This window comes from Aspergillus homomorphus, assembly GCF_003184865.1.
Source record: "Aspergillus homomorphus CBS 101889 unplaced genomic scaffold BO97scaffold_15, whole genome shotgun sequence".
NCBI lineage: Eukaryota > Fungi > Ascomycota > Eurotiomycetes > Eurotiales > Aspergillaceae > Aspergillus > Aspergillus homomorphus.
The window spans coordinates 1-26788 of record NW_020291901.1 but is presented as its reverse complement, the minus strand read 5'-3'; the positions used below and the strand labels follow the sequence as shown (position 1 = coordinate 26788).

General features: G+C 53.8%; 10 protein-coding genes across 10 annotated transcripts; 4 read left to right on the top strand and 6 right to left on the bottom strand.

The window, feature by feature from the left end:
- Positions 1-45: 45 nt before the first annotated feature.
- On the bottom strand, positions 46-1080 carry BO97DRAFT_434004 (MDR family NADP-dependent oxidoreductase; the record flags this gene model as incomplete). Its single annotated transcript, XM_025697645.1, has 1 exon — positions 46-1080. The coding sequence occupies one exon, from the start codon at positions 1078-1080 to the stop codon at positions 46-48; it is 1035 nt and encodes a 344-aa protein (XP_025551979.1).
- Positions 1081-1833: 753 nt separating this feature from the next.
- BO97DRAFT_450800 (putative MFS alpha-glucoside transporter) lies at positions 1834-4138 on the bottom strand (the record flags this gene model as incomplete). The annotated part of the gene is made up of 4 exons (XM_025698948.1): positions 3490-4138; positions 3417-3437; positions 2015-3363; positions 1834-1891 (listed from the first exon to the last, which is right to left on the bottom strand). Exons 1-4 carry the CDS (start codon positions 3652-3654, stop codon positions 1834-1836), a joined length of 1593 nt encoding a protein of 530 aa, XP_025551978.1. The 5' UTR covers positions 3655-4138.
- Positions 4139-4153: 15 nt separating this feature from the next.
- Positions 4154-5847, top strand: BO97DRAFT_367622 (aldehyde dehydrogenase family protein; the record flags this gene model as incomplete). Its single annotated transcript, XM_025692666.1, has 3 exons — positions 4154-4199; positions 4259-5038; positions 5215-5847. Exons 1-3 carry the CDS (start codon positions 4182-4184, stop codon positions 5845-5847), a joined length of 1431 nt encoding a protein of 476 aa, XP_025551977.1. The 5' UTR covers positions 4154-4181.
- Positions 5848-6013: 166 nt separating this feature from the next.
- On the bottom strand, positions 6014-7291 carry BO97DRAFT_450795 (glycoside hydrolase family 88/105 protein). Its single transcript, XM_025698947.1, has one exon. The coding sequence runs from the start codon at positions 7176-7178 to the stop codon at positions 6054-6056; it is 1125 nt and encodes a 374-aa protein (XP_025551976.1). The 5' UTR covers positions 7179-7291; the 3' UTR covers positions 6014-6053.
- A 711-nt stretch (positions 7292-8002) lies between these two features.
- BO97DRAFT_434000 (putative 2-ketogluconate transporter) lies at positions 8003-9941 on the top strand (the record flags this gene model as incomplete). The annotated part of the gene is made up of 5 exons (XM_025697644.1): positions 8003-8302; positions 8359-8636; positions 8733-9257; positions 9359-9570; positions 9679-9941. 5 exons carry the CDS (start codon positions 8003-8005, stop codon positions 9939-9941), a joined length of 1578 nt encoding a protein of 525 aa, XP_025551975.1.
- Positions 9942-10094: 153 nt separating this feature from the next.
- BO97DRAFT_450791 (GMC family oxidoreductase) lies at positions 10095-11926 on the bottom strand (the record flags this gene model as incomplete). The annotated part of the gene is made up of 3 exons (XM_025698946.1): positions 10095-11056; positions 11114-11827; positions 11881-11926. 3 exons carry the CDS (start codon positions 11924-11926, stop codon positions 10095-10097), a joined length of 1722 nt encoding a protein of 573 aa, XP_025551974.1.
- A 1337-nt stretch (positions 11927-13263) lies between these two features.
- On the bottom strand, positions 13264-15064 carry BO97DRAFT_389211 (uncharacterized protein; the record flags this gene model as incomplete). The annotated part of the gene is made up of 6 exons (XM_025693700.1): positions 13264-13493; positions 13571-13775; positions 13839-14001; positions 14081-14120; positions 14182-14686; positions 14756-15064. 6 exons carry the CDS (start codon positions 15062-15064, stop codon positions 13399-13401), a joined length of 1317 nt encoding a protein of 438 aa, XP_025551973.1. The 3' UTR covers positions 13264-13398.
- A 639-nt stretch (positions 15065-15703) lies between these two features.
- Positions 15704-18435, top strand: BO97DRAFT_343662 (uncharacterized protein; the record flags this gene model as incomplete). Its single annotated transcript, XM_025691706.1, has 5 exons — positions 15704-15814; positions 15893-16847; positions 16921-17730; positions 17802-17830; positions 17899-18435. 5 exons carry the CDS (start codon positions 15704-15706, stop codon positions 18433-18435), a joined length of 2442 nt encoding a protein of 813 aa, XP_025551972.1.
- A 117-nt stretch (positions 18436-18552) lies between these two features.
- BO97DRAFT_442708 (uncharacterized protein) lies at positions 18553-19928 on the bottom strand (the record flags this gene model as incomplete). The annotated part of the gene is made up of 8 exons (XM_025698290.1): positions 19721-19928; positions 19591-19632; positions 19496-19522; positions 19329-19401; positions 18975-19270; positions 18853-18922; positions 18657-18794; positions 18553-18584 (listed from the first exon to the last, which is right to left on the bottom strand). Exons 1-8 carry the CDS (start codon positions 19898-19900, stop codon positions 18553-18555), a joined length of 858 nt encoding a protein of 285 aa, XP_025551971.1. The 5' UTR covers positions 19901-19928.
- A 3121-nt stretch (positions 19929-23049) lies between these two features.
- On the top strand, positions 23050-24494 carry BO97DRAFT_367615 (uncharacterized protein; the record flags this gene model as incomplete). The annotated part of the gene is made up of 2 exons (XM_025692665.1): positions 23050-23241; positions 23284-24494. 2 exons carry the CDS (start codon positions 23050-23052, stop codon positions 24034-24036), a joined length of 945 nt encoding a protein of 314 aa, XP_025551970.1. The 3' UTR covers positions 24037-24494.
- Between the last annotated feature and the right edge of the window lie 2294 nt (positions 24495-26788).

The window sequence follows — 26788 nt, the reverse complement described above, 5'->3', positions numbered from 1 at the left end:
TCATAATAGTAGAAGATATGTTCATCTAATTAATATATACATGCATTAAAACTTCAACACCGCCTTGCCCTTGTTCTTGCCGTAGAAAATGCCGACCAGCCCCTCGGCCGCGTTCTCGATGCCCACCGTCTCGTGCATCAGCGCCTTGAACGAGCCGTCCTTGATCCACTGCTGCACCTTCTCCTGGTGCTCCTTGGCGTACTTGTCGCCCATGCCGGGGTCATTCACAATGAATCCGCGCATGGTCAGGCGCTTGGTGAGCACGTAGGAGATGTTCTTGATCGGGTAGGGGTTGCCGTTGTAGACGGAGATCATGCCGCAGACGACGACGCGGCCGAAGTTGTTGATGGCGTCCAGCGCGGCCTCGAGGTGCTCGCCGCCGACGTTCTCGTAGTAGATGTCGATGCCGTTGGGCGCCAGGCGCTTGAGCGCGTCGGCCGGCTTCTCCTTCTTGTAGTTGAAGCCGCCGTGGAAGCCCAGCTCCTTGGTGATGTACTCCAACTTCTCGTCCGAGCCCACGCTGCCGATCACGGTCAGGCCCTCGTGCTTGGCCAGCTGGCCGACCAGCTGGCCGACGGCGCCGCTGGCCGCCGACACGAAGATCGTCTCGCCCTTCTTGGGCTGTCCGATCTCGTACAGCGAGGAGTACGCCGTCAGACCCGGCATGCCGAGCGCGCCGATGAACACGCGGATGTCCTCGATGCCCAGCGGGTTTTCCAGGCGCTTGACGTACGCCATCTTCTCGGCGCCGACGGAGATATACGACTGGATGGGGAGGTAGCCCTGGATCAAGTCACCCTCCTTGTAGTTGGCGTTGTTGGACCGCAGGACCTTGCCAATCACGGCGCTGTCGATGGGCTGGCCGAGGGCCATGGCAGGCGAGTACGACTTGACCTCGGCGGGGCGCATGCGGCCGCGCATGTAGGGGTCGAAGCTGGCATAGAGCGATTGCACGAAGATGCCGTTCTCGGGAGCAGGAGCATTGGCGTCATAGGAGACCGGCTCGAGGCCAATGTGCTGTCCGGGGACGGGGTATCCCGTGGGGATTTCCTTGAAGATGAGTGCCTTGTTCTCAGACATGATGGTGATTGTGATTTGGGGTTTGGGTTTGCCCTTTAACGATTCACGGCAGCGGTCGAGCCAGCTTTATACTCTCTGCTGCTGGTGGGGCACCCAGAGTCGATTATCAAGCACTCTTCTGCTGACGAAGCACCGCAAGGGGCATCAAAGAAGATTCTCGAGAGAAGTGAAATCATGCTTCTCCGTTTGCCTAGGTACCTGCCGAATGCAGTGAGGGCCCCGGGGGGGAGGGGTTTGCCCAACGCTCTCGTCACGACCATTTGCAGGCGGAGAGTCGAACCACGGCTCGGCGGGTGAGTGGAGCCGGAAGAGTCTGTGACGGAGGAAATTCGGGGCAGCTGCTGCTTCAGGGTACAGATACCGGGCCGGATGGGGCATGGTGATGGGCAGGAAGCGTGGAATACTGGAATTATGCAGTGGAACGGGGCCCGGGAAGCTTGATCTGGAAGCTGCGGCAGTTCAGACGCCACAGTAAAGACAGGGCGGTAGGGTGGGCTGGAATGAAGTCATGATTTCTGTTGTAGCCTCAAGTGAACGGGGCAAACAGTCGAACTCAATTGAGGACTAAGTTTCCGAAGTGTGGTTCATTGCTTCATGACTCGAGACGAAGAGAAAGAAAAGAAGAAGAAGACGGAGTTAACTAGTTATGCATAAAAGCCGGCTGAATCAGCAAGTCAGCACTCTAAATTTTCTTCTGCAGAATTACTGAATCCGGAAGGGATTAATAATCCCTCGCCTATTCCCCCTCCAAAATCACACATCCTCGGCTTTTTCCTCTTTAGGCTTATGCACCGACTGATTTCTCGCTGTTCTGTTTCCAAGTTGTGCACCGCGCACATTCTCAACATCTCTCTCAACGTCTCCCTCGCTGCTGCTCCCCTCGACACTTCTCCTCGTCACCACCGACTCCGACTCCCCGATCACGACCACACACCGCCGAAACCGCCGACTGGCCACCCCCTGCTCGAACATTGCGTCCAATTCCGCGAACGTCCGACCCTGCGTCTCGGGCAACCAAAAGAAGCACATCCCCGCGCAGACAACACTGGTGCCCGCAAACAGAAACCCCAACTTCCCGCCCAAGTTCCCCTCGTCTTCGTTCATGGCGTACGGGATCACGACGGCAAACACGACCGACCACACGAAGCAACTCACGGTCGCCAGCCCGATCGTCACCCCGCGCAATCGCACCGACGAGACCTCCGCCAGGAGCACATAGCAGAAGGGCCCGAGACTGACGTCGTACACCAAGGTGCAGGCCAGCATGAGCGCGCACTGAGCCCAGATGGTGGCCGTGTGCCGCGGGATCACGTCCAGCACGCCGATCAGCAACAAGACCACCGCCAGGGCCGAGCAGCCGGCCAGGTACATGGTGCGGCGGCCGATGTACGATAGCAGCGGCCAGGAGAGCACGGTGCCCAGGAGGCCCAGGGCGCTCAGGCCGATGTTCATGGAGAAGGCATGCGAGGCGCTCAGGCCGGCCGTCTCCATGAAGTGCACCGCGTAGTTGATGAAGAAGACGTTGCCCGTGAAGGCTTGCATGCAGTAGACCATGATGCAGATCAACAGGCGGCGGCGGTTAGGGCCGTGCAGGCATTCGAACCGTGTCGTCATGTTCTGCTGGAAGCTGGCTTCCAGGCGTAGGGTTTCCTGGATGTGCGCCAGTCGGGGGCCGATGTCGACCCCCGCGGTGGTGAGACGCCGCAGCGTGGAGGCCGCGGCGTCGGGTCGGCCCTTCCGACAGAGCCAGTATGGAGGTTCCGGGCAGAAGGGCACGATGGCCAACATGATGCACGGTAGCGCCCATTGCGTGGCGATGGGGATCCGGTAGGACCAGTCGCTATCAAGCGAGGTCGTGCCCTTGAGGATGCCGGAGGCAATCAGGGAGCCGATGGAGAAGGCCAGGTTGGTCATTGTCGCGGCGAAGCCACGCAGCGGCAGGGGCGTCACCTCTCCCACGTACGCCGACGCGCAAATAGGATAGAAGGCAATGACGCAGCCGTTGATCAGCTCGCCCACGAACAGCTGGGCAGGGGTCTGGCTGAAGAACTGCACGAAGATGAAGCCAATCGACAAACAGGAGCACACGATGAGCAGGATGCGCGGCCCGAAGCGGTCGTAGGCGACGCCGGCGCAGAGAGCGCCCACAATGGCTCCAAGCAGGTTGGCGTAGTTGAAGGCAGACAGCCATCGGGCGGCGAGGATGTAGCGTCCCTCATGTTCGTAACCGTAGTTCTGTTTGAAGACGTCGAGCCCGACCAGGCCTTTGACAATGCCGCCATCCTACTCGTAAATCTGTTAGGGTTTTGTTCCGCAAGTGAGAGCGCCACACATACAATGCCTTTCAAGATCGTCGCCTATAATTGATAATCAGTCGGTGATCGTCGCGGAAGGCACCAGATCTCTTACCAGGTTCATGAATAATGCCCACGCTACCGCTGGCCAGTGCTGTCGGAGAGCGGGCCAGAATGTCAAGGCATGCTCGGCTGCAAGGAACTCATGCGAGTCGCCGGCCTCCTCCAGCGAGGCCGTCGGAACTGCCTGAATAATTGTCTCGTGCTTCTCGTCCTTCATCTTCCTGTTGTTCTTCTATTTTTTTTTTCTCGGGGGTGAACAGGACGATGCAGGTGAGGCCACGGCGACAGCGTTTTTATCTGCACTTGCCGCCATTGTCTTGGCCGTCTTGGCTCATGGACCTTGGGGGCAAACGAAGCCACGGTGCACAGTGAATTAGGGTATACAGGCTGAGAACGAGTCGAGCTGAGCTGAGGTGTACCAAAGCAGTAGTCCAGACGAGGCCCTCGATTTCTAAGCCTGGCGAGCAAATATCACCCCCGCACTGTGCCGATCTCCAAAAGTCAATGTGAGGCCGCACCCAATGTTGGCTGGTTGGCCTGCCGAACTATGAGGATTAACCAGCCTTATGCCAATCTCAGCCTACACGGGTTAGAGTCGTGCAGCATCCTTGTAAATCTGTTTGTGTCACGAGTCGGGACTGCAATCGTAGGACCGAGGATATAAACCCCCCGCCTTCTCTCTTTCCTCGACTAGCAACCCATCTTCGAACGCAACCCAGACAACTACCGATATACCCATCCACCATGTCTCTCGACATAACAGTACCTCTCCCATTACCTCCCTCACAGTCCCACCAGCCCTAACTCCTACTTAACCACAGACCTTCCACAACATCATCAACAACGAAGCAACAACCACCCCAACAACACGCCACAGCTTGAACCCAGCAACCAGCACACCGAACCCAGCGGTCCCCATCTCAACGCAGGATGACCTCAACACCGCGGTAGAGGCCGCGCAAAGCGCCTTCACAAGCTGGTCGCGCACCACGATCCCTTACCGCCGCAGCCTCCTGGAAACCTACGCCACGCTCCTGGAAACCCACAAAACCGCCCTCGCGACCCTCCTCACGCAAGAACAGGGCAAACCGCTCAGCCAAGCGCAGATCGAAGTGGAGATGGCGATCCGCTGGACGCGCGCGATCCCAACACTGGAGATCCCCGAATCCACGCTGGAGGACACGGCCGACCGGAAGATCATCCAGCGATACGTACCGATCGGGGTGTGCGCGGCCATTGTGCCGTGGAATTATCCCGTGTTGCTGGCGGTGGGCAAGATCGTGCCCGCTGTGTATACGGGGAATACGGTGATCGTGAAGCCCAGTCCGTATACGCCTTACTGCGCGATCAAGTTGGTGGAGCTTGCGGCGCGGTGTTTCCCGCCGGGGGTTGTGCAGGTGCTTAGTGGTGGCGAGGAGTTGGGGCCGTGGATGACGGCGCATCCTGGGATTCAGAAGGTGAGTTTTACGGGGTCCAATGCCACGGGACGGAAGGTGATGGAGGCGTGTGCTAGGGGCATGAAGAGGGTTACGTTGGAGTTGGGTGGGAATGATGCTGCTATCGTGTGTGAGGATGTGGATGTTGATGCTGTTGTTGCTAAGGTTCGTTCTTTCTCCCCCCTCCCCTACAATAGCTTGAGGTGTTCTTGTTTGGGGTGCATTTCCGGCCTGGTGGGGATAGTGAAGATCAGTTCCCAGGTCTCGGATTTAGATCCCCACCAAGCTGGGTTTCCAGTGTGGGGCTAGCTAGACCGACTGACCGTGGAATTCAAACTCAGATCGGTATCATCGCCTTCATCTGCTCCTCGCAGATCTGCATGACCATCAAGCGACTGTACGTGCACGAGAAGATCTACGACACCGTCCGTGACAAGCTGGTGCAATTCGTGCGCAACCTGAAGGTAGGCGACGGCAGCGAGCCGGACACCTTCTTCGGGCCAGTGCAGAACCGCATGCAATTCGACAAGGCCAGCGATCTTCTCTCCGCCACGCACGCCGCGGGCCTGCAGACCATCGCCGCCGGCGACCTCCCCGCGCACTTGGACAAGGGGTACTTCATCCAGCCCACTATCGTGGATAACCCGCCGGAGGACTCGCGGGTCGTGCGCGAGGAACCCTTCGCGCCGATCCTGCCTCTGCTGAAATGGTCGGACGAGGACGATGTCATTGCTCGCGCGAATGACTCGGAGTATGCACTTAGTGCCTCGGTTTGGAGTCGCGATATGGTGCAGGCGCGGCGGTTGGTGGATCGGTTGCAGGTTGGTTCGGTGTGGGTGAATTCGCATTTCGATGTCGCGCCGCATGTGCCCTTTGGGGGGCATAAGGCTAGTGGGATTGGGACGGAGTGGGGATTGAATGGCTTGATTGGATGGTGTAATTCGCAGACTATCTGGTTCAGGAGTCAGTTGTGATTGCTTTTCTTAGTGGATTGAGGTGCTTGGGAAGCTGAAAGAAAAGGGGGGTCCGGGGGTTCTCCCCCGGGACGCTTACCTCTGGTTTATGGCTTAAGGTGCTTAATGAGCTGGGTACAGTTGCTTAAGGACTTGAGGTTTTGAATAAATTATTGAATCTGTACACGCCTCTATATACCATGTATGCCACGCTTGCTTCTATAGATCTAATACAGCGTCCCCCGGAGGTACTCGCCCAGGGCCATGATGGCCATCGCCTGCCCGTACGGCATCGCCGTAAGTGGGATATCCTTGTAGAATTGCAGACTGTCGCCCATGCCCGTGCCGAAGCTGGTATTTTGCAGCTCGCCCTTGGCGTCAACGGCGCCGACAACGGCCTGGATGGCGCGCTCGGCCACCACGCGATACTCCTTGCCCAGATACCTCTTGCGGACGGCCTTCAGGATGCCGTACGCGAACCCGGCCGTGGCAGAAGCCTCGACGTACGAGTCCTTGACGTCCAGCAAGGTATGCCAGAAGCCGTCGGATTCCTGCAGCCTCCTGAGGGCCGCGCACTGCGCCTCCAGCACGCTCAGCAGATGCACGCGGATGGGGTCGTGCTCGTCTAGCTCCAGCAGCTCCACGATCTCGGGAATGACCATCGTAATCCAGCTATTGCCTCTCGCCCAGCGCGCCTCGGCGAAATGATGGCCTACTTTTCCGCCTGCATCTTCCTGGTCGTGGAACTGCCAGCCGTGGAAGAACAGCCCCGTGCGCGCGTCGAACAGGTACTGCAGGTGCAGCAGACACTGGCGCTTGGCCTCGGCGATGTACTGGGGCCGGCCCAGCAGCTTGCCGATCTTGGCCAGCGGCATCACGGTCATCATGAGTGTGTCGTCCCACAGCTGCTGGTGGTTCTCGGTTAGGTACGTGATGTGCTGCATGCCGCCGTGGCGCGTGCGCGGCAGCTCGTGCATTGCCCACTCGGCCCAGGCGTCCAGCCAGGGGAGGTAGGTGATGTCGCGTGTGGTCTCGTACAGGTACGCCAGCGGCAGGAACACTGCCATCGTGTTGATGTTTTTGGTGGTTCCGCCCTCTGCGAACCGCGCCGCGAACCAGTCGCGGAGTGTCTGCAGGTGCGTTTCGGAGCCCGTCAGCTCGTAGTATTTCCAGATCCCGTACAGCCCAATCCCGTGCGTCCATTCCCATCCGTGCCATGACTTGGTGTCGATGATCCGTCCGTCGGGCAGGTGCAGCAGGAATTCGCCTGTTTGGTCGTGGATGTTGATCAGGTTGTTGATGAGGAGGTCGATGGTTTGCCGGATTTGCGGCGGGGGGATCGGAGTCGCCATTTTGGGTGGTTTGGAGGGAGAACTTGGGGAGGTAGAGGGAGGAGACAGGAGGGAGAGAGTATGTGAAGTGAAAGGTTAGGGAGGGAGAGTGAAGGTAGAGGAAGAATCGCAACTCTGCCACAATACCCGGTAGAAGTACAGTACAAGTAGCAAGCCCTGGCCACCTGGCTCTCCCCCGCATTGAATCCATGATCCGATCACCCCATTCCCACCATCTATTCGGGCCAGAGTCCGCCGAGCAAGCCTGCCAGCCAAGTCCGCCCCCTCCCCGAATGCAGCAGCGATTGGCGCAGGGGTGCATCCACGACTCGAGCGAAGCTCCTTTCCAAGACTTTTCCCCGCGTTTCTCGGGTCAATTCATCCCCGCCGGGTAATTCCCACTTTACTCGCTGGCAGGTTTTCTGCTGACGGCTTGACCCGCCCCCGCGTAAACTGACTGGCACTCTGTTTTGCCCATGGGGTAGGCAATTGACCCATGTCGTGCCTAACCCTAAGCGAAGACGAAGATGCAGTAAAGCAAACCACCACCACCACCACCACTATTCGCCTCCCACCATTACCACTTCCTTTCCCCATTGGCGTGAAAATCCGTCCCCGAGAAGGATTGGCCAAGAGAAATATAAACGAGATGTAGACGAGGTCACATTGACATTTCGTGCATTGCGTTGGGTAGCCTCCTTTAAAAGGCTGCATCCCCCCTGCCGGTCTTGTTCCCCTCCCCCTGCCCCCTTCCCCCATCGTTTTGATCCATCCGCACGCACAATATGGCGGAGAATAACATCACCGAGACCACGCTGTCTCACCGACACGTCTCGTCCAAGGAGATGGGCGAGGATAAGCCGGCGCAGGCGGCCGCGCACGTGGAGCGGGTGCTCTCGCCGGCCGACGACGGGCTGAAGGAGGGCATCGACGCGGCGAGGGTCGACGAGGAAATCCAGGCGTATGCGGCGCGGGGCCGGGTCGATGTCGACGAGGCCACCAGCCGGCGGCTGCGACGCATGATCGACCGCCGCGTGCTGGTGGTGATGATCTGCACGTATTTCCTGCAGGCGCTGGACAAGGGCACCATGTCGTTTGCCTCGATCATGGGCATCCGCAAGGATACGGGGCTGCAGGGCCAGGAGGTGTGTTTTCTTCTCGGGCTGACTTCAACAATCATGGTGCTGACTGTCTGCTGCAGTACTCCTGGCTGACCACCTGTATCTACATCGCCGTCCTGATCGTCGAGTACCCCACCAACTGGATCATCCAGCGCGTCCGCATTGCCAAATACCTGGGGATCAACATCATTCTGTGGGGGACTATCCTGGCGCTGCACGCCGCGTGCAAGAACTTCGCTGGGCTGGTGGCCGTGCGGACGTTGCTGGGTATCTTTGAGGCAGCGTGTCAGCCTTCGTTTGTGCTGTTGTCGGGGATGTGGTATAAGCGTGAGGAGCAGGCTTCTACTGTGACCTATTGGTATGTCTTCCTCGCTTCCTCGTTCTTGTCCTGAGTCTTCAACTTCATCCCACTCCCACTCCCTCACCTCACGTACTAACCTCTGAACCCGAATAGGTACATGATGAACGGCGGCCAACAAATCGTCGGCGGGTTACTGGCCTACTGCTTCAGCCTAATCGGCAAACACGGTCCCACGGCCCTGAAATCATGGCAAGCACTCTTCCTCACGTACGGCTGCATCTCAGTGCTCTGGGGCTTCTTCGTGCTGTGGTGGATGCCCGACAGCCCGATGAAAGCGAAATGCTTCAACGAAGAAGACAAGCACCTGATGGTGGAGCGCGTGCGCGCCAACCAGACCGGGCTGCAGAACAAGACCTTCCGGGCCTACCAGATGTGGGAGGCCTTCCGCGACCCGCAGATGTACTGCTACTGCGCCATCCAGATCTTCACCACCTTACCGACGAGTGGGCTGGGCGCCTTCGCCAACATCATCATCACGGGGTTTGATTTCACCGAGCTGCAGACCCAGCTGTTGGCCATGGTGTTGGGGTTCTATATTATTTTTGTGTTGCTTACCTCGGCGTTTTTGGTGAAGCGGTTTGGCCAGAATATTTTGGTGATGTTGGGGTTCATTATTCCGTATGTTTCCTTCTTTTCTTGAGCGGGGGTGAGGGGTGCTGATTCTGATGCTCACGATACCCCATCGAGAGTCTTGCATATGCTAACTGGAAGATGAATAGATCCTTCATCGGCACCATCGTCCTCATGACCGTCGAAAAGAAAGGCCTCGACACCAAAATTGGCCTTCTCATCAGCTACTACATCACGCTATCTTTCTGGTCAGCCCAGAACCTGTGTCTGTCCATGGTCTCGCGCAATATCGCCGGCGCTACCAAGAAGTCGACTGTCGTCGCTGCCACCTTCGTCTCGTGGGCTATTGGTAATGCCATTGGTATGTTTCCCTGTTGGGGTTTATTTCATGCTCTGGAACCTGTGTGCTTGTGCTCTACTTCTCCAGCTCTATTCTCGAGTCATCCTGGCTAATAATCAATGCAAAAAGGCCCCCAGGTCTTCCTCGACCGCGACGCCCCCCGCTACTTCATCGCCTTCGGCGTCCACCTCGGCTGCTACTCCGCCATGACCCTCGCTGTTCTCTTCCTGCGCTTCTACCTCATCTCCCAAAATAAGAAGAAGGAGCGTCTCCTGCGCGAGGCTGGGCTGAGTCTCGATGGGCCGGCCGAGGACGGTACTGATGACCATTTGGCGCATGCGTTTGAGGATCGTACCGATCGCGAGAATTTGCATTTCCGCTATATTTATTAGGTTTCTTTGTTTATTGGCTAATATTGAGGGAAGAATGGGAAGTGGGAGTGGGTTAGTGGGTGCATGGGTGGGAGATGATAGCTCTTGTACTAAGTTTATCCGGGGTAATGCGTTGGCTGGATATATAATGCTACTATTTCGTTGAACCAACAACTATAATCTCGCAACCTCCCGGTTCAAATTGTATTCCTCTACCAATACGTCGCCACACGTCGCCCCCGTCACGTAGGCGGTCGCCTGGGTGTGGTTGTTGGTCAGCACGGGCACTACGCTCATGTCTGCGATTCGCAGGTTGCTGGTCCCCATCACCCGGAAGTGGCTGTCCACCACCGCATCGCGCTCGCCCGCCCGCCCCATCTTGGCCGTCCCCGTCATGTGCCAGCTCGACCCTAACGTATTCTTCCAGTGCTCCAGGATGTCCGCGTCCGAGTCCGACGCCGGCGCGATCACCGTCTCGACCACGTCCTTCTGGAAGGACGCGTGCCGCGTCACCTCCAGCGCGTGTCGATAGATCTCAATGCACGCGCGGCGGTCGAACTCGTGCGACAGGAACTTGGGGTCGAACAGCAACGGAACGTTGGGGTCCGACGACCGCAGCCGCACTTCGCCGCTGGACTGCTCGTTCATCAAGAACACCAACATACAGATGTAGCTGTAATCCGGCGGCCACTCCGGCGCAACAAGGTGCAAAGGGAAATGCGTCAGAAACTCGTAATGAGGCACCGTCTTGCGTTGCAGAAAGTCTTGCACGTCCGGTGGGAGAGCTCGAAACTCGGCCGTCTGCACCAGCCGGTCGGACTTCAGCCAGCCGGCGGCAATCTGGCACGAGTGTCGCGCCCAAGGACCCGTGCCGTCCTTGTCCCATTGTCTCATGGCGGTCTTCATCGCGGCCGGGTCGCCGAAGAAGGCATTGCGGTCGTTGGTAGCCGGGTCGCGCTTGAAGCACAGTGGTGCGAAGAAATGATCACGCAGACCCTTACCCAGGGCAGGCATATCCTTCCGAACGGGAATCTGGAATGCTTGGAGCTGGTCGGCTGGTCCGAGACCCGAATGCATCAGGATCCGCGGCGTGTCCAGAGAGCCTGCCGTCAGAATCACTTCGCGGGAGGCCAGATCTGCAGCGGCCGTATCAGCGTTTTATCCATGTACTTCGTGAGATAAACAAAACGTACAGTGTCTGTCGTTCGACTCCACGCCTACGGCCTTAGTGCCCCCCAGAAGTACCCGTTGTACGGGTGCTTCGGTGATGACTGTCAAGTTCTCCGGTGCACCGAGGAGAAGATCCGTCGCAGTCACTCTGCGACCCTGGTGGGACGAGTTGATAATCAACCCCATGCCGATTGGGTCGCCCGAATTGTGATCCGGGTTTCGAGGCACTCCCGCCTGCTCGAACACGTCCAACATGAGCGGGAGATCCTGCTCCCATTCACGAGCGTAGCCCACCCGCAATGCGCCCGAGGATCCATGATTAGAGGCTTGCGGAGTAGCGTATTTGGCATGATTCGGGTCAACAATGGCGCCATCGAAGGTCTCGAGGCCACAAAACCGAGCCTTCATCCGCTCCCAGCCGAAGGTCTCGTCCCCAACCAGCGCAGCCCACAGGTCGTAATCATCGCGGGCGCCCACCGTGTAGACGCCGAAGTTGATTGCACTGCTGCCCCCAAGCACCTTGCCGCGCGAATAGTCAATTTGCCGCCCATTACAGTGCTTCTGGGGTGTGGTTTTGTATCCCCAGTTCAGGCCCCCCTGGAGAAACGTCGACCATCGCTGACCATCCACGCGGAGAGCGAGATCTTCGTTCCGAGGACCGGCTTCTAGCAGCAGGACTCGTGGACGTTTGGCGGAGCGGGCGAGAGTAGAGGCAAGGGCGCAGCCCGCCGGACCCCCTGCTTCAGGTCAGTACACAGAACAAACAATCTACACTCCACGCGGCACTTACCACCGACTACGATGAACTCCCACGTGCGATCCCCCGAAGAGCCCATGCTGTCAAGACGTTTATCACAGCTGTTCCCCACGAGTCCAGGATAGAGCCACGGCAGAAGTACGAGCTTAACGAGATAAATCAACTATCAGCAAAGCAAACAATACCCTAGACGCGACGAAATCACCCCTCACATCCGGATGTCGTGGCTCCTCATATAGCTGGCGCGAAGCCGAGCTTGACTCGCGAACCGGGGCTCCACACTGCGATCGACGAGCGCAATCAAAGTCTAATTCCCGCTCGTCTAAGAGCATTTACGAAGAACTCGCTCCCAGCGATAGGAAGATTCTCCCTTTTCGGAAATTGCAGCGGTGAGGGGTGATGTCGAACTGCGTTTTGACGTGAGCAAACAAAGGCTGCCGGGGCTGATCGTCAGGCTCGATCATCAATGACCCACTTGTCGCCTAGATCGCGAACCTTGGGCCATGAGCGGGACCAGAGAAGATCATCCTCTCATGAGAGTCAATGATGGGGACATTGTAAACGCGCCAAGGTATGAGAGATCCATTATTGAGCAACATTCCATGACGATCCGCGGCATCACCACTAGTCTAGCGCATAAGTGAACTGTTTTGCTGTAACTCTTATTTACTGACCTAATTAAAGTACCACTATTTTTATGAGGACAGTATATAAGTAGATTATCTTTACTCTAGAATACTTACGGAAGATTATACTGTTATTTACGAAAATATGGATCTAATTAATTATTTACAAAAAGGTCTGTAACCCAGACAATTTAAGCCTAAATCACGTGATTAGATAGAGTCTCAGAAGGTTGAGACTGAAATCTTGGTCAAGAGGCCCAGCATCTCGTCATTTAACAAAGAACTTCTGCCTTAGGCTTGCAACATGCTTCAGCCATCACCTTTTGACTTTGAGCGCTTAGGTTCGAGCCCCACCAATGAAATGTACGCCTAGGCTTAAGGCCTGTGTAGATAGAGCGCTGGTAAGTTGATGGAGACCGTACCAGTCGAGGTTCAGTCCCCGATCAGCAGGCGGCAGACATCGGCTTCAAATCACAGGACCTGTTGACATCGACCGTAGCCCAATCGGGATAGCACCCTACCCATCAAGGGTACTTGTGGATGAATGGGCCTGGGCAAGACCTTAATTCCTCAAACACTCCTTCGCGGCGCTCTTGATAGCAGGGACATTTGATAATCACGACAAGGTCCCGTGAATTTGATACTCAGTGATTGATATTGAGTGTAGGTTGCCGATCAAAGGTATCCTGCGCTGGGAGAAACGAGTTAGGACGTAGACGCGCAGTTACGCAGTAAAAGTACTACTATGCATTTAACTCATGTCTCAGACATATCAAACATAATCAGGTTCGGGACCCCGTACATCATGGTTAAGAATATAAATTCACGTGCTATTTGATTAACAATCTCCCTACTACCTTCCACAGCTCGTTACTCTGTCGTTTTTATCCTAATCCAAGCAATCATTCCGTGTCCATGTGCAGGCTCAGTTGATCAAGTCCTTAATCTGATCATGGTAGTCATCAATTGACATGACATCAGTCCTCGGTAGGACTGGAGCCGTTTTGATATACTCCGTGACTGAGGATTCGATCATCAAATTAGCAAAGGACATAGATGCGGAGCACAAGTAGGGCAAAGGGGGGAAAGATCCATACCACCCTCGTAGAGCTTTTTCCACTCCCGAACAATAGATTGGAGCTGGATATCAGCAAAGTCCACGCCGGGGATCTTGTTTTCAAACTTCTCCGCGGTATTGTGGACCTTTCTAATCTCATCTCCCATCAAGTCCCAGCCACCTTTAAGCTTCTCGGCCGTCTCTCTAGCCGGACCGATGAGTGCTTTCAAGTCCTGACATTGTTTCTAAACATCTGATGTTAGTTCGGGGATCGTTTGTGTCAGGCAACCCGGCGATGGTGAACTTACCGACATTGCAGTGACATGACCTTGTAGTTGCTGATGCAATGCAATCTTGTCCTGCTCGGAACTGATCAGATCCTTCAGGGCCGCAATCTTCTTCTCGTATTTCTCAATATCCGCCTGTCTTTCCGCAAATACGATGGGGCCGGCAATTGTCCCGATGATAGGGCTATGGCCAACAGGTTAGTTGGGGGTGGGGGGTAGAGGGCGCACAGAGTGCTACCTAATGATTGAGTGAGCAAACTTACATCCAAACGTATGCCGCTGTCATTTGTTGATCATAGCGATCTAGAAACCTTCAAGTCAACACCTGAGCGAAGAGTTTAGACGGGTTTGTTTCTGGACTGACCCGCATCAATGATTTTCTGGTCGGCCGCAATATCCGCAAGCTGCGACGCAATCTTGTCCTGCAAATCGTCTATGTCTCCCAGATCCTCATTGAGAATGGAGGTCATGCTAGTTTCAGAGTCAACGAGCGCACCCTCTCTCTTGTCACAGGCTTTTTCAAAAACATCCAGTGCATCCGAGACCTTAGCAGCGTGGAGCTGCATTGGTTCGACATCACTAAGCAAATCCTCCGTGGCATCTAGGATGGCTTTCCTGGCCTCCTGCTTCTGCTGGTCAGTTGCGTTATCATCGTTGTATTTCTTGCACTGGTTGAGCATGAACAAATAATAAGAGCTGTCATCAGCCCCGGCGTTGTCTGCATAGCCGTAAATCTGAGACGCAAGAGTGTTCATCTTATCAAAAGTACAGAGGGCATCGAAGGCGCTGTCATCGCCATCCTCTTTCGTCCACTGTCTGCGTTTTTCAGAGCTGTCATCACCAAGGAAATCGGTGCAGTCCTTGTAGATCTGGAGCCAGGTCAGCGCGATCAGCCATATGATATCGGTTGCACTTAGAAAGCATGAACCCATGAAGACTCGACTTGCCTCTTTGTAAGTACCGATCAAATCATTGATCTGGGTCCAGATGTGGTCGGTGATCTTGCTCTGGTCCAAGATTCCAACCTTTTGGCAGAAACTGTCTTTATCGAGTGGTAAAACTCTTCCACCATGGAGATATCGGTTTAATTTGCCCATGTCCGCGTCGGCAAAAGCAAAGGTGGTCCCATCATCATCGTCACCACCATCCTTCACGGCACGGCCGGTACGTCGAGCAGCGCGCGAAGGGGTTTCCACCGTCTGTCCTATGGGGTACCATTTTTTTTCGTCGTCGCCGGCCGTGGACATCTTGGGCCGTGCGTATCTGGCAGGTGTGAATATGAAGATGAGACAGGTTGAGGAGTCGTTGATTGAGATGCAGAGGAGGCGATACGGTCATTACTTCGAGAGAACTGGGTATTTATTGTCCGAGAAGGTCCTCAGCACGTATGGTCTGCATAACCTACTAACGCCAACCCCGCTTCGACTGTACTGTAGCCGTCTGGTTCCGAGTTGCATGTTGCAAGGCTTGGCGTACAGCTGCGAGGCATTGTCGTTGACGCATACAGCAAGGCTGGGTTGCAGCATTGGGGTCGATTGGCTGCCATATTGCTTTTGACCCTGCCAGAAGCATGGAAATGCAGAGATATGGTTGTTTTCACATCACGGATAAAGTGCAGCATGATGTGAGTCTGACATGATTGTTTCCACGGGAGAACTGGTTATTGGAGTGTTGTGGTGTTTGTCAAACGCAGGGATTTAAATCGCGCACCTGCCAACTGCATGCAGTGTAACCTTCCAGCGGCATGATGATGTAGCGTGCCAGCGAGACCCCAATCGAATCCAAAGCTTTAAAAACATCACCCGCGTTAACCAATACTCTCCGATATGAAAAGCTGTTGCTTTTCGCAGATTCTATCTATTTAGTTCTCAGTCAATTGATGCAGCATGTCTACCAACACGCAGCCTAACACTCCCGCACAATGGCAGAAATTCAGCCAGATGAAGCAGGTGGACGACATCCCAAACCATGAGTCCAAGGATGAAGACAACGCAATGGTATGAATCAATCGATCCCCGTCGTGGTTCTCCTTTCAATCCTCCAAGACTGCTCTAAAGATCCTCCTTCGCGTGCAGGGACCAACCTACCGTTCTATCTTTCTGGATGGAACACCAATCCTGCAGCAGCTCCCAGGCTATTGTGAGATTTACACCGATATCCTCGCATTGACCGAGCCCGAGATCCAAATGTCGGCAGACGAATTGACCGACCTCGAAGTCAATGCCCGAGTTATTACTGCCGACCAGCCCGTCCATCTCAATATGTCCAAGAGTGGAGCCAAAAAGTGTGTCATGGTGATTTATGCCGCCGTTCTCGATCAGCCTATCAGTGTTTCTATCGAGGGAGATCAGCGCACTGAGCTGGAACTTGGAGTTGATTTCGGCCACTTGCAAGCTGAGATCAAGTTCGACGATGGCAAGCTGGAGGTCTATTACAGCGACCGACACGGGGACGACCAGACCTCGGTCTACCAAGCCTTTCTGGACACTGAGCTGCGAGTCGCCCTTTCGGTTTGCTGGTCATACCCCGCCGTCGCCATCTTGATCTGCTCGTTTGTGGCCAAGTCGGCGGCCACAGCGGGCTCGCATGCTCTGTCCAAGGCACAAGCCGTTTCCTTGGGTCAGCAATTGGCTGCCCATGCCATGACAGGTCCCGACTCCTACTATGCTCCGACCCTCACCTTTGACGAGTATGTCGTCACACTTGATTCCCAGCGACAGGCAGCCGAGAATTTTCAGGAGCAGTACGAGGCCTTTCAGGCTGCCAAAAACCAGGTCGATGACGCCAAGGCGGCAGGGGAAACCCTCCTCGCAACCGTTCAGAACGAACAGTCAACCAGGGTCAATCTACAGTCACAGGCCTTGGCTAAGTATCAGGCTGCAGCAGATACCGTCGAGGCCTGCGACAAACTGCTTAGTGATGATGAAGAAGAGCTGAGACATGCAAAAGACAGGTTCGAAAACGGTCTCGATGAATGGATAAAGAGGGAGACCTTCCTGGCAATTTGCACAATCCTTGGTGCCGTCTTTCGTGGGTGGCTCCCTGTTCCTATTGAATTCCGTCACGGGCCATATTCGAACTGACATATCGTGCGCCGCTTTAGAATTTGCGGCCGGAATCTACGCCGTAGGGAAGGGGTCGGGCGACCCAGCCGCTGTCGAAAAAATCGTCGAAGACGTTGAGAAGGCAGAAAAAGCGGCAGGGGCTGCGGAAGATGTCATCCTCGGCTCCAAAGCCTTCAAGGGTTTGTGGGAATATACCAAAGCATTGGGAAAGCTGTATCCCCAGATTGCCAATGTTGTCACTGCTGTGGGCAAGATTGACCGTCTTGGAGATCATGATGATATTGATCTGCCCACTTTGGGCGGCGATGTCTCCGGCTCTGATGGGACTGATGCAGACGCCAGCTTAATCATGAGTCTGGCCGCTTGGGATGAGTGGGAGTTAGACTCGGACCAACAAATGGAATGGGCCACATCACAACAGAATCCCGCGATTGACGGAGCCAGTGACTATCGCTTGACCCTGCGCAAACATGCGGTTCACGGCCGAGCATTGGCCCAGGCCCAGGCAGAGGCTGTCAAGCAAGGTCAGGAATATGTCCAGGCCACTCTCATGGTGCTAGAAGCCAACCGCGACATCGAGGCCATCGACGAACTGCTAGCCCACTACGAGGAAGAGAAAGATGCATACGCACAGGCCGAAGCGAAATTCTATGATCGATACCTCCAATTGCGGACAACGCTCGTCATTCAGTTGCAGTATGTGGTCGATGCCTGTCGATTCTACACTCTGAGAGAACCCGAAATTATCCTGGACTCACAGATGTCTGTGGACGATATAACCGCCTGCATTGCAGAGCTGCGGGGTGCGATGCAAGATGTAGATGCTCAATATGCAAATGGATACACGCGTGGGTAGAATCCAGTTATAGTGCTTTGAATTATGTTCTAGGGTCGCAGCTAATCCATGTCTTCGATTCAGTTACCACTCCTACCACATTTTCTGATGAGGTACGAGCCCAGCCCATGAAAAATTCAACTCTGGCTATCCGACGAAAACTGACGAAAGCACTTCGTAGTTAGCATCCAATTTTCCCGAGACGGTTATCACAGGCCTGAAGAGCAGTGAGCAAGGGTATAGTGCCACGTTCACGCTATTGCCCATTCCAGGCGCCAACTACAACCCCGGCCCGGAGAACTACGCATACCCCTTCACAGGTGGATTTCACTACCGTCTTAATGGCCTGGAGCCTCGCCTGATCGGTGTGAAACCCACGCCCGACGCGGTGCACGATGGCCGCGCGTTTGTAAGGTTCAGGATCGAAACCTCCGGGTCCTATTCAGATCTCGGGTACGACCTAGATACGGGGGGAACCAAGGTCTGGCATTTTGTCAGCAAGCTCCGACAAAACCGCTATGTCTACGAGATTGACGAGTCGGGCGCTTGGCTCCGCGACGTGGAGAGAGCCACGTACGATGACCACGAGCACGCCCAACCTCCGCCATTTACTCTCTGGAAGCTCACTATCGAAAACCCCGAAGACCTTGATTTGAGTACTCTGGAAAAACTTGAGCTACACTGGGACGCGTTCTACCGGCCGGTCTTCTCATTATGATCTCATGTGTTCGTCTCACTACCGTTGCATTCTGTTCTCTGTGGATCAAATCAAAGATTTTTGGTTACACACGGTATCATATGTGTCTAATCACTGGAAAGGCCTATTCAATAATTCTTACTGTTTGTATGCATCCAGGAAATCATTGACTGGGCAATAAATCAGCACCAGGCAGTCTTCACGAACAGAAAACAGAATTGATACATCGGACCTTGACATACCGTCTTTCTCCAGGTTATTCCATTTTCGCAGAAGGGTCGCTTCTACCAGGCCATCTAAAGGATTATCATCCGGATCAAGGTGATCCTCGACATACTTCAGCAGCACGTCTATATCGTCCGCAATAAGGTATGCAGCTCCTGCTATCACGTTAACGAGAGGCTAGATGCCCGCAGATAATGCAACGCCAGGACATACCAGCCATCTTCTGGGCCTCCTGAAGTGAACCCTGCAAGTCATCGATCATGGCAAAACTCTCGAGCAGATTCTGATTGGAAGTCAGCTTTATGCAGACAGCCAACTGTCGAGATCGAACCTACCCTAGTCCAATCCAGAGCATCAAGGTCCATTTGGAGGTACTCGGGATCGGATATCTCATCTTTCAATATGTCGGCCAAGGTCGTTCCCTGGAAAGGCGCAGCCAGTTGATGCACATTGGTCTCACAATCCTCCGCATTTAGGCTGTAAGTTCTGAGATACGAGCTCCAGGCGTCAGCCTGATCTTTAAGTATGTCGATTTGGTACTTTCGATCATTGATCTCTCTTTGGACCTTGTCCCGAGCGTTGTCGTCGTCGGGGTCTTGTCTCAATGCCTCCATGTCCTGGAATATCTTGTCTGATTTTCAGCGTGGTAAGTTTCAACGTCTCTTGGGGCGGAGACAAAATCGACGTACTGTAATCGTCCGGCGCGGCAGAACAAAGTTGTAAGGCGGTACTGCACACAGTGGCGGTATAGTTGTACTGCTCCTATCACAAAGATATGATTGTCAGTTTGTATAATGGAAGCTCGTCTGAGGTTGAGTTGTCCCCTTGAGCAGCAGCGATGCGATTCTCAGCGTACATAGAGGTTAAGAGCGACTTGCCGGACCTGTATAGCGTTAGTGAGTGAGGGGTAGTCTAGAATATGGACCGAGTGGAGAATATTCTTTCAAATACCGTCTGGAATTGAATAGGGATCGGCTGCAAGTAAGACGGAAGCTGACAAGGAGTTAGCCGGGAGGGGAGTGCCTTTGTCCGTGGAATCTGGATACACTGAAGTGAAATGATGTCTCAGAAAGGATCATACAACCACATTATAGGCTTTATCTTCAAAGCCAGCTTGTTGCATCAGGCTGTCGTCAGAATCGGGCAGAGTCTGATTCCTGATGCAGAGGTCCCCCAGTTTCCGAAATGAAGCAAGCTTGCAAACAAACCCATCATTTACCAGCAGCTCGCGTGGGCTGAGGAAGTCTGCGTCACGGGGCATTTCGAGAAGTGTTCAGTCTAGAGATTCTTAAAAGGCGTAGTAGTGTGTTGTACTGTATCTAGTAAGAAAGAGCAAGTTTTATACTGAAATGGAGAGCAGGAGGGTGTTCGTGGCATCTATTTATTAGTCATTACCCCGCTCATAAGAGCTGTAAGGTGAGAAACATTTTGGAACAACTCATAGCTCACTAAAATCACATCATTATGATCAAATCTTCTACATCACCAGTGTGAATTATCATGGAATAATCCGGACAGCGGGTGCCAGCTCAGCGTGGTTCAAAAACAGGTCACCTTAGGCCTAATGCTGCCCTATAAGTGGTGAGAGAGTTGAACCTATATTAATCTTTTCTCTCTGCAGATAGCTTCAAAGTACCTTTTGAATACTGTATAAAAGATCGATAAATCTTTTTCTCTCCTGTTGTATTAGGCTTCTTCGCGTATACTCTATATTAGTATGATTTTATTAGGGTAATTATTTTAGAACACCTTTTTTTATTGGGATTTATAAGGTGAATAAGTATATATACTATATATATATTTAGTATATATCTAGTGCATACTCTAAAGCTTTTCTAAAATATACTTAACTAGTAGAATTATATTATGTCGCTCCACCGAGAGAGGTGGTTAATATAAGTCGAAATCCCTCGCCGACTTCGGGGCAGAATTTGGGCCTACGCCGAGCTACGCGGCCTTCCCCGCATGGCCTTGGCGAAGGAATGCATATCATTCATCTTCCCTCTCCATCAAATAGGGACATGCGTCGCTCAGGATTAAGCTTCCTACCGGAGTCAGGGTACGAGGAACGGCTCATTGATGAGAACAGACTGTAGACCCTAAATGATTCTCAGAGGTTGCACTGAACAAATAATGTTGACAGTAGCCTGATTTATGGTTGCATTGGGGAATGTTTTCTTTTCTTTCTCCAGAATTGGACAAGTCCAAGAGCATGCGTGCAGTGTGCAATGAATCGGGATCCGATGAAGAAAATTGAATTGATTATGGGATATGTCTATGGTATGAACTCATTGTCAAATGGCTTCTATTGTCTTTATAAGGTCCAGCGAAATGTGATAGGAGCATGCGATGCTAGTATTTGAGGACCGTTGCATCGCGAGTGTAATTGTAGGGACGAAGTCACGGTCACTGACATGATGCACGAGAACAACATCGACGCGAGTAGAGAGCGGACAAGAAGTACGAGAAAGACGGGTTAGGTATGGTCATTGAGATAATTTGGTTGTGTACGGGGTCTGTCGCCGGCTTTAAAATATACTGCAAGGCCTAGTGGTTGCATACAGTCTGGTCTTGACCGGGAAACGATGGAGCTTGTCGTCGATCCATGCAAGCCGCAAGTTGGTCAAGCTTCAAGTCGAAGGTAAATAAGCTGATGCCGTGATAGAGATCAATCCTAGTGAGAGACTCTTCTTATCACTTTGCCTGTGACAAGGGCCATGTTCGGCAAGATGATCAGTATGAGCTAGGTGATGACTGCAAGGGCCCCTTTTTGAAACCAATGGAATAGGCAGGTACTTCTCAGAAAGCCTGCTCGGCTGCAATCGGTACCTGCAGAGCATGGCCCCCTCGTGGACGACCATCCAGAATGATGTTACGGACTGCTTCCGGGGTCGTTCTAGGCCTGGGGTGCATTGATCACAAACCACGCCAGGCGGGGCCCCGCAAGCTAATACACAGCAGTGTCATCATATTTGAGTAAGGACGCTCACTCATGTCGCACTACCTTCATTAAACTTTCGCGATGCTCGTAAAGTTATCCCCTGACGGACTCTCCAGATGATCGATCGGACCCAGGCATCGAATGGGTCCGACACCGAGACTGTTGAGCTTGAAACACGGTAAAAGGCATCTTGGCGATTCAGATTTCTCAAAGGCTGTCGGGATTAGCTAGACACGACTCGGACGAGAAGCGATGGCGGAAACAAGGCGTAGTTCAATTGGAAGAATGATTGGAGAGCCGGAGAAAAGGAGAGAAGAAAAGAGAAAGGAACCAAGGAACCCGACAGGAACCACCTGGCACCGGACAGGAACCTCCAAAAGGGCGGCCGGACATGTGACTGGCTGGGCCTGAGAGACCTGGCTCGCCCCAGTTTCTGGCCTGGTCCCTCAGGCTCCCATTCTCCCCATTCCAAGACCAAGACCAAGACCAAGAGAAAGAAGGCCTGTTCCTTCCTGCACTTCCATCATCATTATCATCATCATCGGCGGCTCAATCTTTCAAACTCCGGACTTCCCCCTCTACCTTCTCCCCTTCCTGTCTCCTCTTGTATTTTCCATTCTCGGTGACTTATCATCCATAATTCTCACGAAATTGCCCTCCGCTACTCTAATTGCTGGGTCTGCATTTGTCACAACGATCAAGTTACCGCGTATAGTGGCGACTTATCTTGGACCCCTCTCTCGGAGTGAAAGGGGGTCGTTTTCCTTTCTTCCCAGTTCCTGTCCCTTCATCTCTTCATTGCCTGGTCGGAACTCCTTTTCCCCCGAGTCTCTTGCTTTCCCCCCTCCTCCGCCTCCTCCCTTGGGTGTTTAACTTTAAATAACCCTTCCAGAGGCGCCATCTCGCAGCCCATCCCCAATCCTCGCTTGCGTCGCGTTCATCCGAGGCTGTTCGCCCTCCCCCTTCATTCTGCAGGAACGCCAGCATTTGCCGCCACTGCGTTTCCCCTGCCACTAGCGCACTGTGCAGGCACATAAATAGAAAACCCGCTGCTGGGAAGGGGAAATTTCGCTGGCGGTCGGACTTTATAACGCTTGGACCGCATTGATTGAGATCCTCAAGCCAGAGACCCTTTCATCAACCAACCCGGCCAACCCCGGTGGTCGAGCGTATTGCGCCCGATCGGCTGGCCAGTCGTCAGGTCTGGAACAACAAGCATGCAAATGAGACTGCGCTTCGACCTCCAAAGCTTCTGTTCGGCTCCTGCACTACATTGTCCCTGATCATGGCTCGCTTGAATTGTCAAGCGGGCCAACGTTAGAATTTCTCATATTATACCGGTGTGCCTGACTCCGTGCCCTGGGATATCACGATATCTTCACGATCCCCAACCGCGCCTATCCCGCCCTCTCGTCAAGCTGTGACCGGCATCCGTGGTGATACCAGCGAATTTCTTTGGACGCCACGCCATGTGGGACTCTCTTTCCATCCCACCGGAGGGCCTCATCGGAGGCTACCAAGGATCTAGCCTCGTAATCAAGATTCTGATGTCTGTCTTCAGTGCCATTGCATTGTACAATGCGGTCGAACTCGTTATCCTCATTTTCCTCACCTTCACTCGCTACAGTGGTCTTTACTTCTGGAGCATGCTCCTGTCGGACGTGCTGGGGGTCATCCCTCACGCGGTTGGCTATCTGTTGGAGTTCTTTGCAGTTGGGCCATTGTGGTTTGCAGTCACCCTTTCGACAATCGGCTTCTATTTCATGGTCCCTGGCCAATCCATTGTATTATACTCTCGCCTCCACTTGGTTGTGCAAAGCCAAACGACCCTCCGACGTGTGCTCGCCATGATTATCATCGACGCGATTATCCTGCTCATACCCACAACTGTCCTGACCTATACCACCATCTACGTCGGCTCCCAGCCGATCATCCGAGGTTATAACGTGATGGAGCGGATGCAATTGGCTTGGTTCTGCGCCCAAGAGATTCTCATTTCCGGCATCTATATCGTGGAAACGATCAACCTGCTTCGACTACGACCAGAGAAGGACCCGCAACGGCACAAGAGCATGTATGAGTTGATAGCAATCAACCTGGTTATCGTTCTGCTAGATGTTTCTCTCCTGGTACTGGAGTATGTGGGATTGTACACCCTCCAGACCACCCTGAAAGCCGCAGTTTACAGTGTTAAATTGAAGCTAGAGTTTGGCGTCTTGCGAAAGCTGGTTTCGCTCGTCAACACCCGCCCCTCCGAGTCTAGTTCGACGGACCAGGATGACTACCCCAATTTTGTGGACCCCGAGCAGATCACAGGCGATGTCACGCGAGCAGCTCCTCCCAGTTCACAGACCCAGTCCCGGTATCCCTGGACGGCTCTCTCCATGGACAGTCTGGTTTTATCCGACCGTAGACGGCCTCTGTCGCAGTCATCGGAGGTTCCTCGGCCACCTTGAAGCATACATTACAGGCCATAATGGAAGCCGGTCGCTTAGGCGTTGGGCCCAACTACTGACGTCTGGAGCGGCTAGGCTCTCATATCTGTTGACCTGTCATTTGTCCCAGAGGAGCTGCGTGGCTATTGACTTCTAGTTCAGGTCCCCTGACGCCCCTGCCAGATTGGGTGCTCGGGGCCTAACCATACCACTAAAGCTTGCGAGTAGCTGCATGCCCTCCAAGGCATCCGTCAAGCGCGCTTTATGGGCCGCCTGGTTCGCCCGAATTGAGCGGGCCGAAGTCTATCCCCGCCTAGCATGAGGATGACCCCTGCGAGCTTCTTCGGGATTTGCGGCTGATCTTGGCTCTAAAGCTGAAGGAGTCATGGCTTCCTTCTTTAGGCATGGCGTATGTATATGCGTGCCCAACGTCAAGCGACAGGGTCGACCGGTCGAGAAGCCGGCTTATTTATAACCTGTATCGACTTCGCACCAGTCATAAATTGTACATATCATTTTTGTAAATCATGTGGTGCTTTGCACATACCCGATCTAGATCTAATCGCAACATCTACTCCGTAAGGTGTTCGTCCAGACTGTCTGAAACCTGTCATACTCACAGCAAAGAATTTCAATCCGCCCAGTAGAGAGCGGCCGCGGGTCCATTGCTACGAGTAGAATGGTGTTTCCGGGAAGGGGGAAACTTGGGTGGAGTAGGTTAGACAACAGAATTAACCTGTTCAAACCCCTACGGCCGACTAATAGTACGACCCATTAAGGTAATGATGCAAAAGTACCGTCACGGCTCCCCGGGGCTGGGGTGGTAAACCGGAGCCGAGCCCGAGCCGTCGGGAAGGGTGGACAGATCGGAATCGATTCCTTAGTGTCGGAAATCGAACTCGCCAGATGCAAAGGAAGTTCTCCTGGGTCCGCCCATAATACAGGTCATATAGGTTCCAGACTATCCCCTCCTCCTACCTAGCCAGGTCCGATGCAGTGGGAAACTTTCACTAGCGTCGAAACTAGGACGCATGCCAGACACCGGCGTCCACTGCCCCTAAAAAGAAGTTCCAGCATGAGACTCGAGAGACGAGAATCGTGGAGGGAGGAGAGAGAGATATGTTAACCAAGCTTTGTCCAGCATTGCGTCCAAGCTCTCAGGGCAGGTTTCAAGCAGGGTTTTCTTTCTTGTGCTGCTGGACCCTCCCGTCTGCCTGTCGCGGGCGATCCCCACCCAGTGCAGTTTGACCTCCCTCCACGACGACACTTTGAAGTTGAGAGGCGGATAACTTCGCCGTGGAATGGCCAAGGACCAGAGGTAGGACTGCGGTAGGACTAATTCCTGCCGTTCCACTGGGGAGTAAGACAGATCGTTCGATCGCGTATCCACCAGCTGAAAGCGCATCCGAGCTGACGGTAACATGATCTCCCCCCCGGGCCACAAGGCAAGGGAGCAGAGAATCCACTCCTGTTATGGATATTCGAGACGAGGATGAGAGAACCCTCCCAAAAAGGAGGGAACGCATGTCATATCGTGCAGGGATTGACCGTGATCCTCAGCTGGCATTTCCGGTTTTTAGCATCAACACCCGGAATCCCTTCGGCCTTGGTCTTCTTGTTCTTTTTCATCCTCCTTGGAAAACGTATTCGCATTGGATGCGCATAAGAAGCGGATGATGATGATGAGGGACACTAGTACGAGTTAAGTACGCGTCGCAGTGGAAGTGTTGACCAACAAGAATCCAACTTCGAGCTGACTCAGCCGCGGAGGAAATGGGAGGACATTAATGGCCATGAGGACATGAGTCCCCATCTTCAGCTACCTTATTATCTGCTCGTAACTCCCTACTCTACTCCTGTCTGCATGAATCCAGAACGACGTGCTCTACGGGGCTTTGGCGGCGCTACTCGGTCATTGCTTAGCCTAGAATCCTTTAATCCTTTTTCGTGCACCGAGAATTCTCAATCGTGGGCCCTTGTCAACCGGAAAACTTTCCCTGAGCTAGTCGCGAGTGAGATTTTTCTCACTCGGCCTCTTGCGCTCTCTTTCCTGGCTTAAGTCAGCAACAAGCCCCCCCCCGGCCCCCCTCAGCTTTTACCATATCCAGCTGTCGTGGGTGTCAAAAACTGCGATCTGATTTGTCGGAAAGCTATCCGATCGAATTAAGGCCGATCTTTTCCTCTCCGACTGAGCGAGCCAGGGTGGACTCTTCTCACGGCCATAATTGCCATTGGTTCTGCCAACTTTTTGTGCAGCAACGGCTGGAATCTAACCCCAAACAAGTCTTCCATCCACCCCGCCGGGCCGCGTTGATTCGTTTTCCCCGTCCAAGTCTTGCGCAAAGTCACCCATGGGGTTGACGAAGTGTGGAAAGGCTGCAAACACTAGACAGACCGGACAGACCGGACACACTGGAAACTGGACAGAGTGAATCTCTTCCTTTCTGGCTTGTCCGAAATGTCAGTCAGTCAGTCAGTCGAGACTTGAAGGTGCTCAACATTCCCAATCCATCTTAGTACTACGTATACTGCAGACTGTCCGTACGATTCTTCCTGCTTTCTCTCGGGCATCCAAATCTCCCTCCTTCCAACAGCACCTCCTCGAAGACGCTGGAAAGGCACCACCAAACAACAACAACGTCAACGTCAATATTATCCCTTCGACATCACCACTGCATCTTCCACCTTAAGAGAACACAACCCATTTCTCCACACTATTCTCTTCACAGCAAGACCTGTTCCCTTCTTTAGAGCCTTTCCCTTTCCCCCCCCC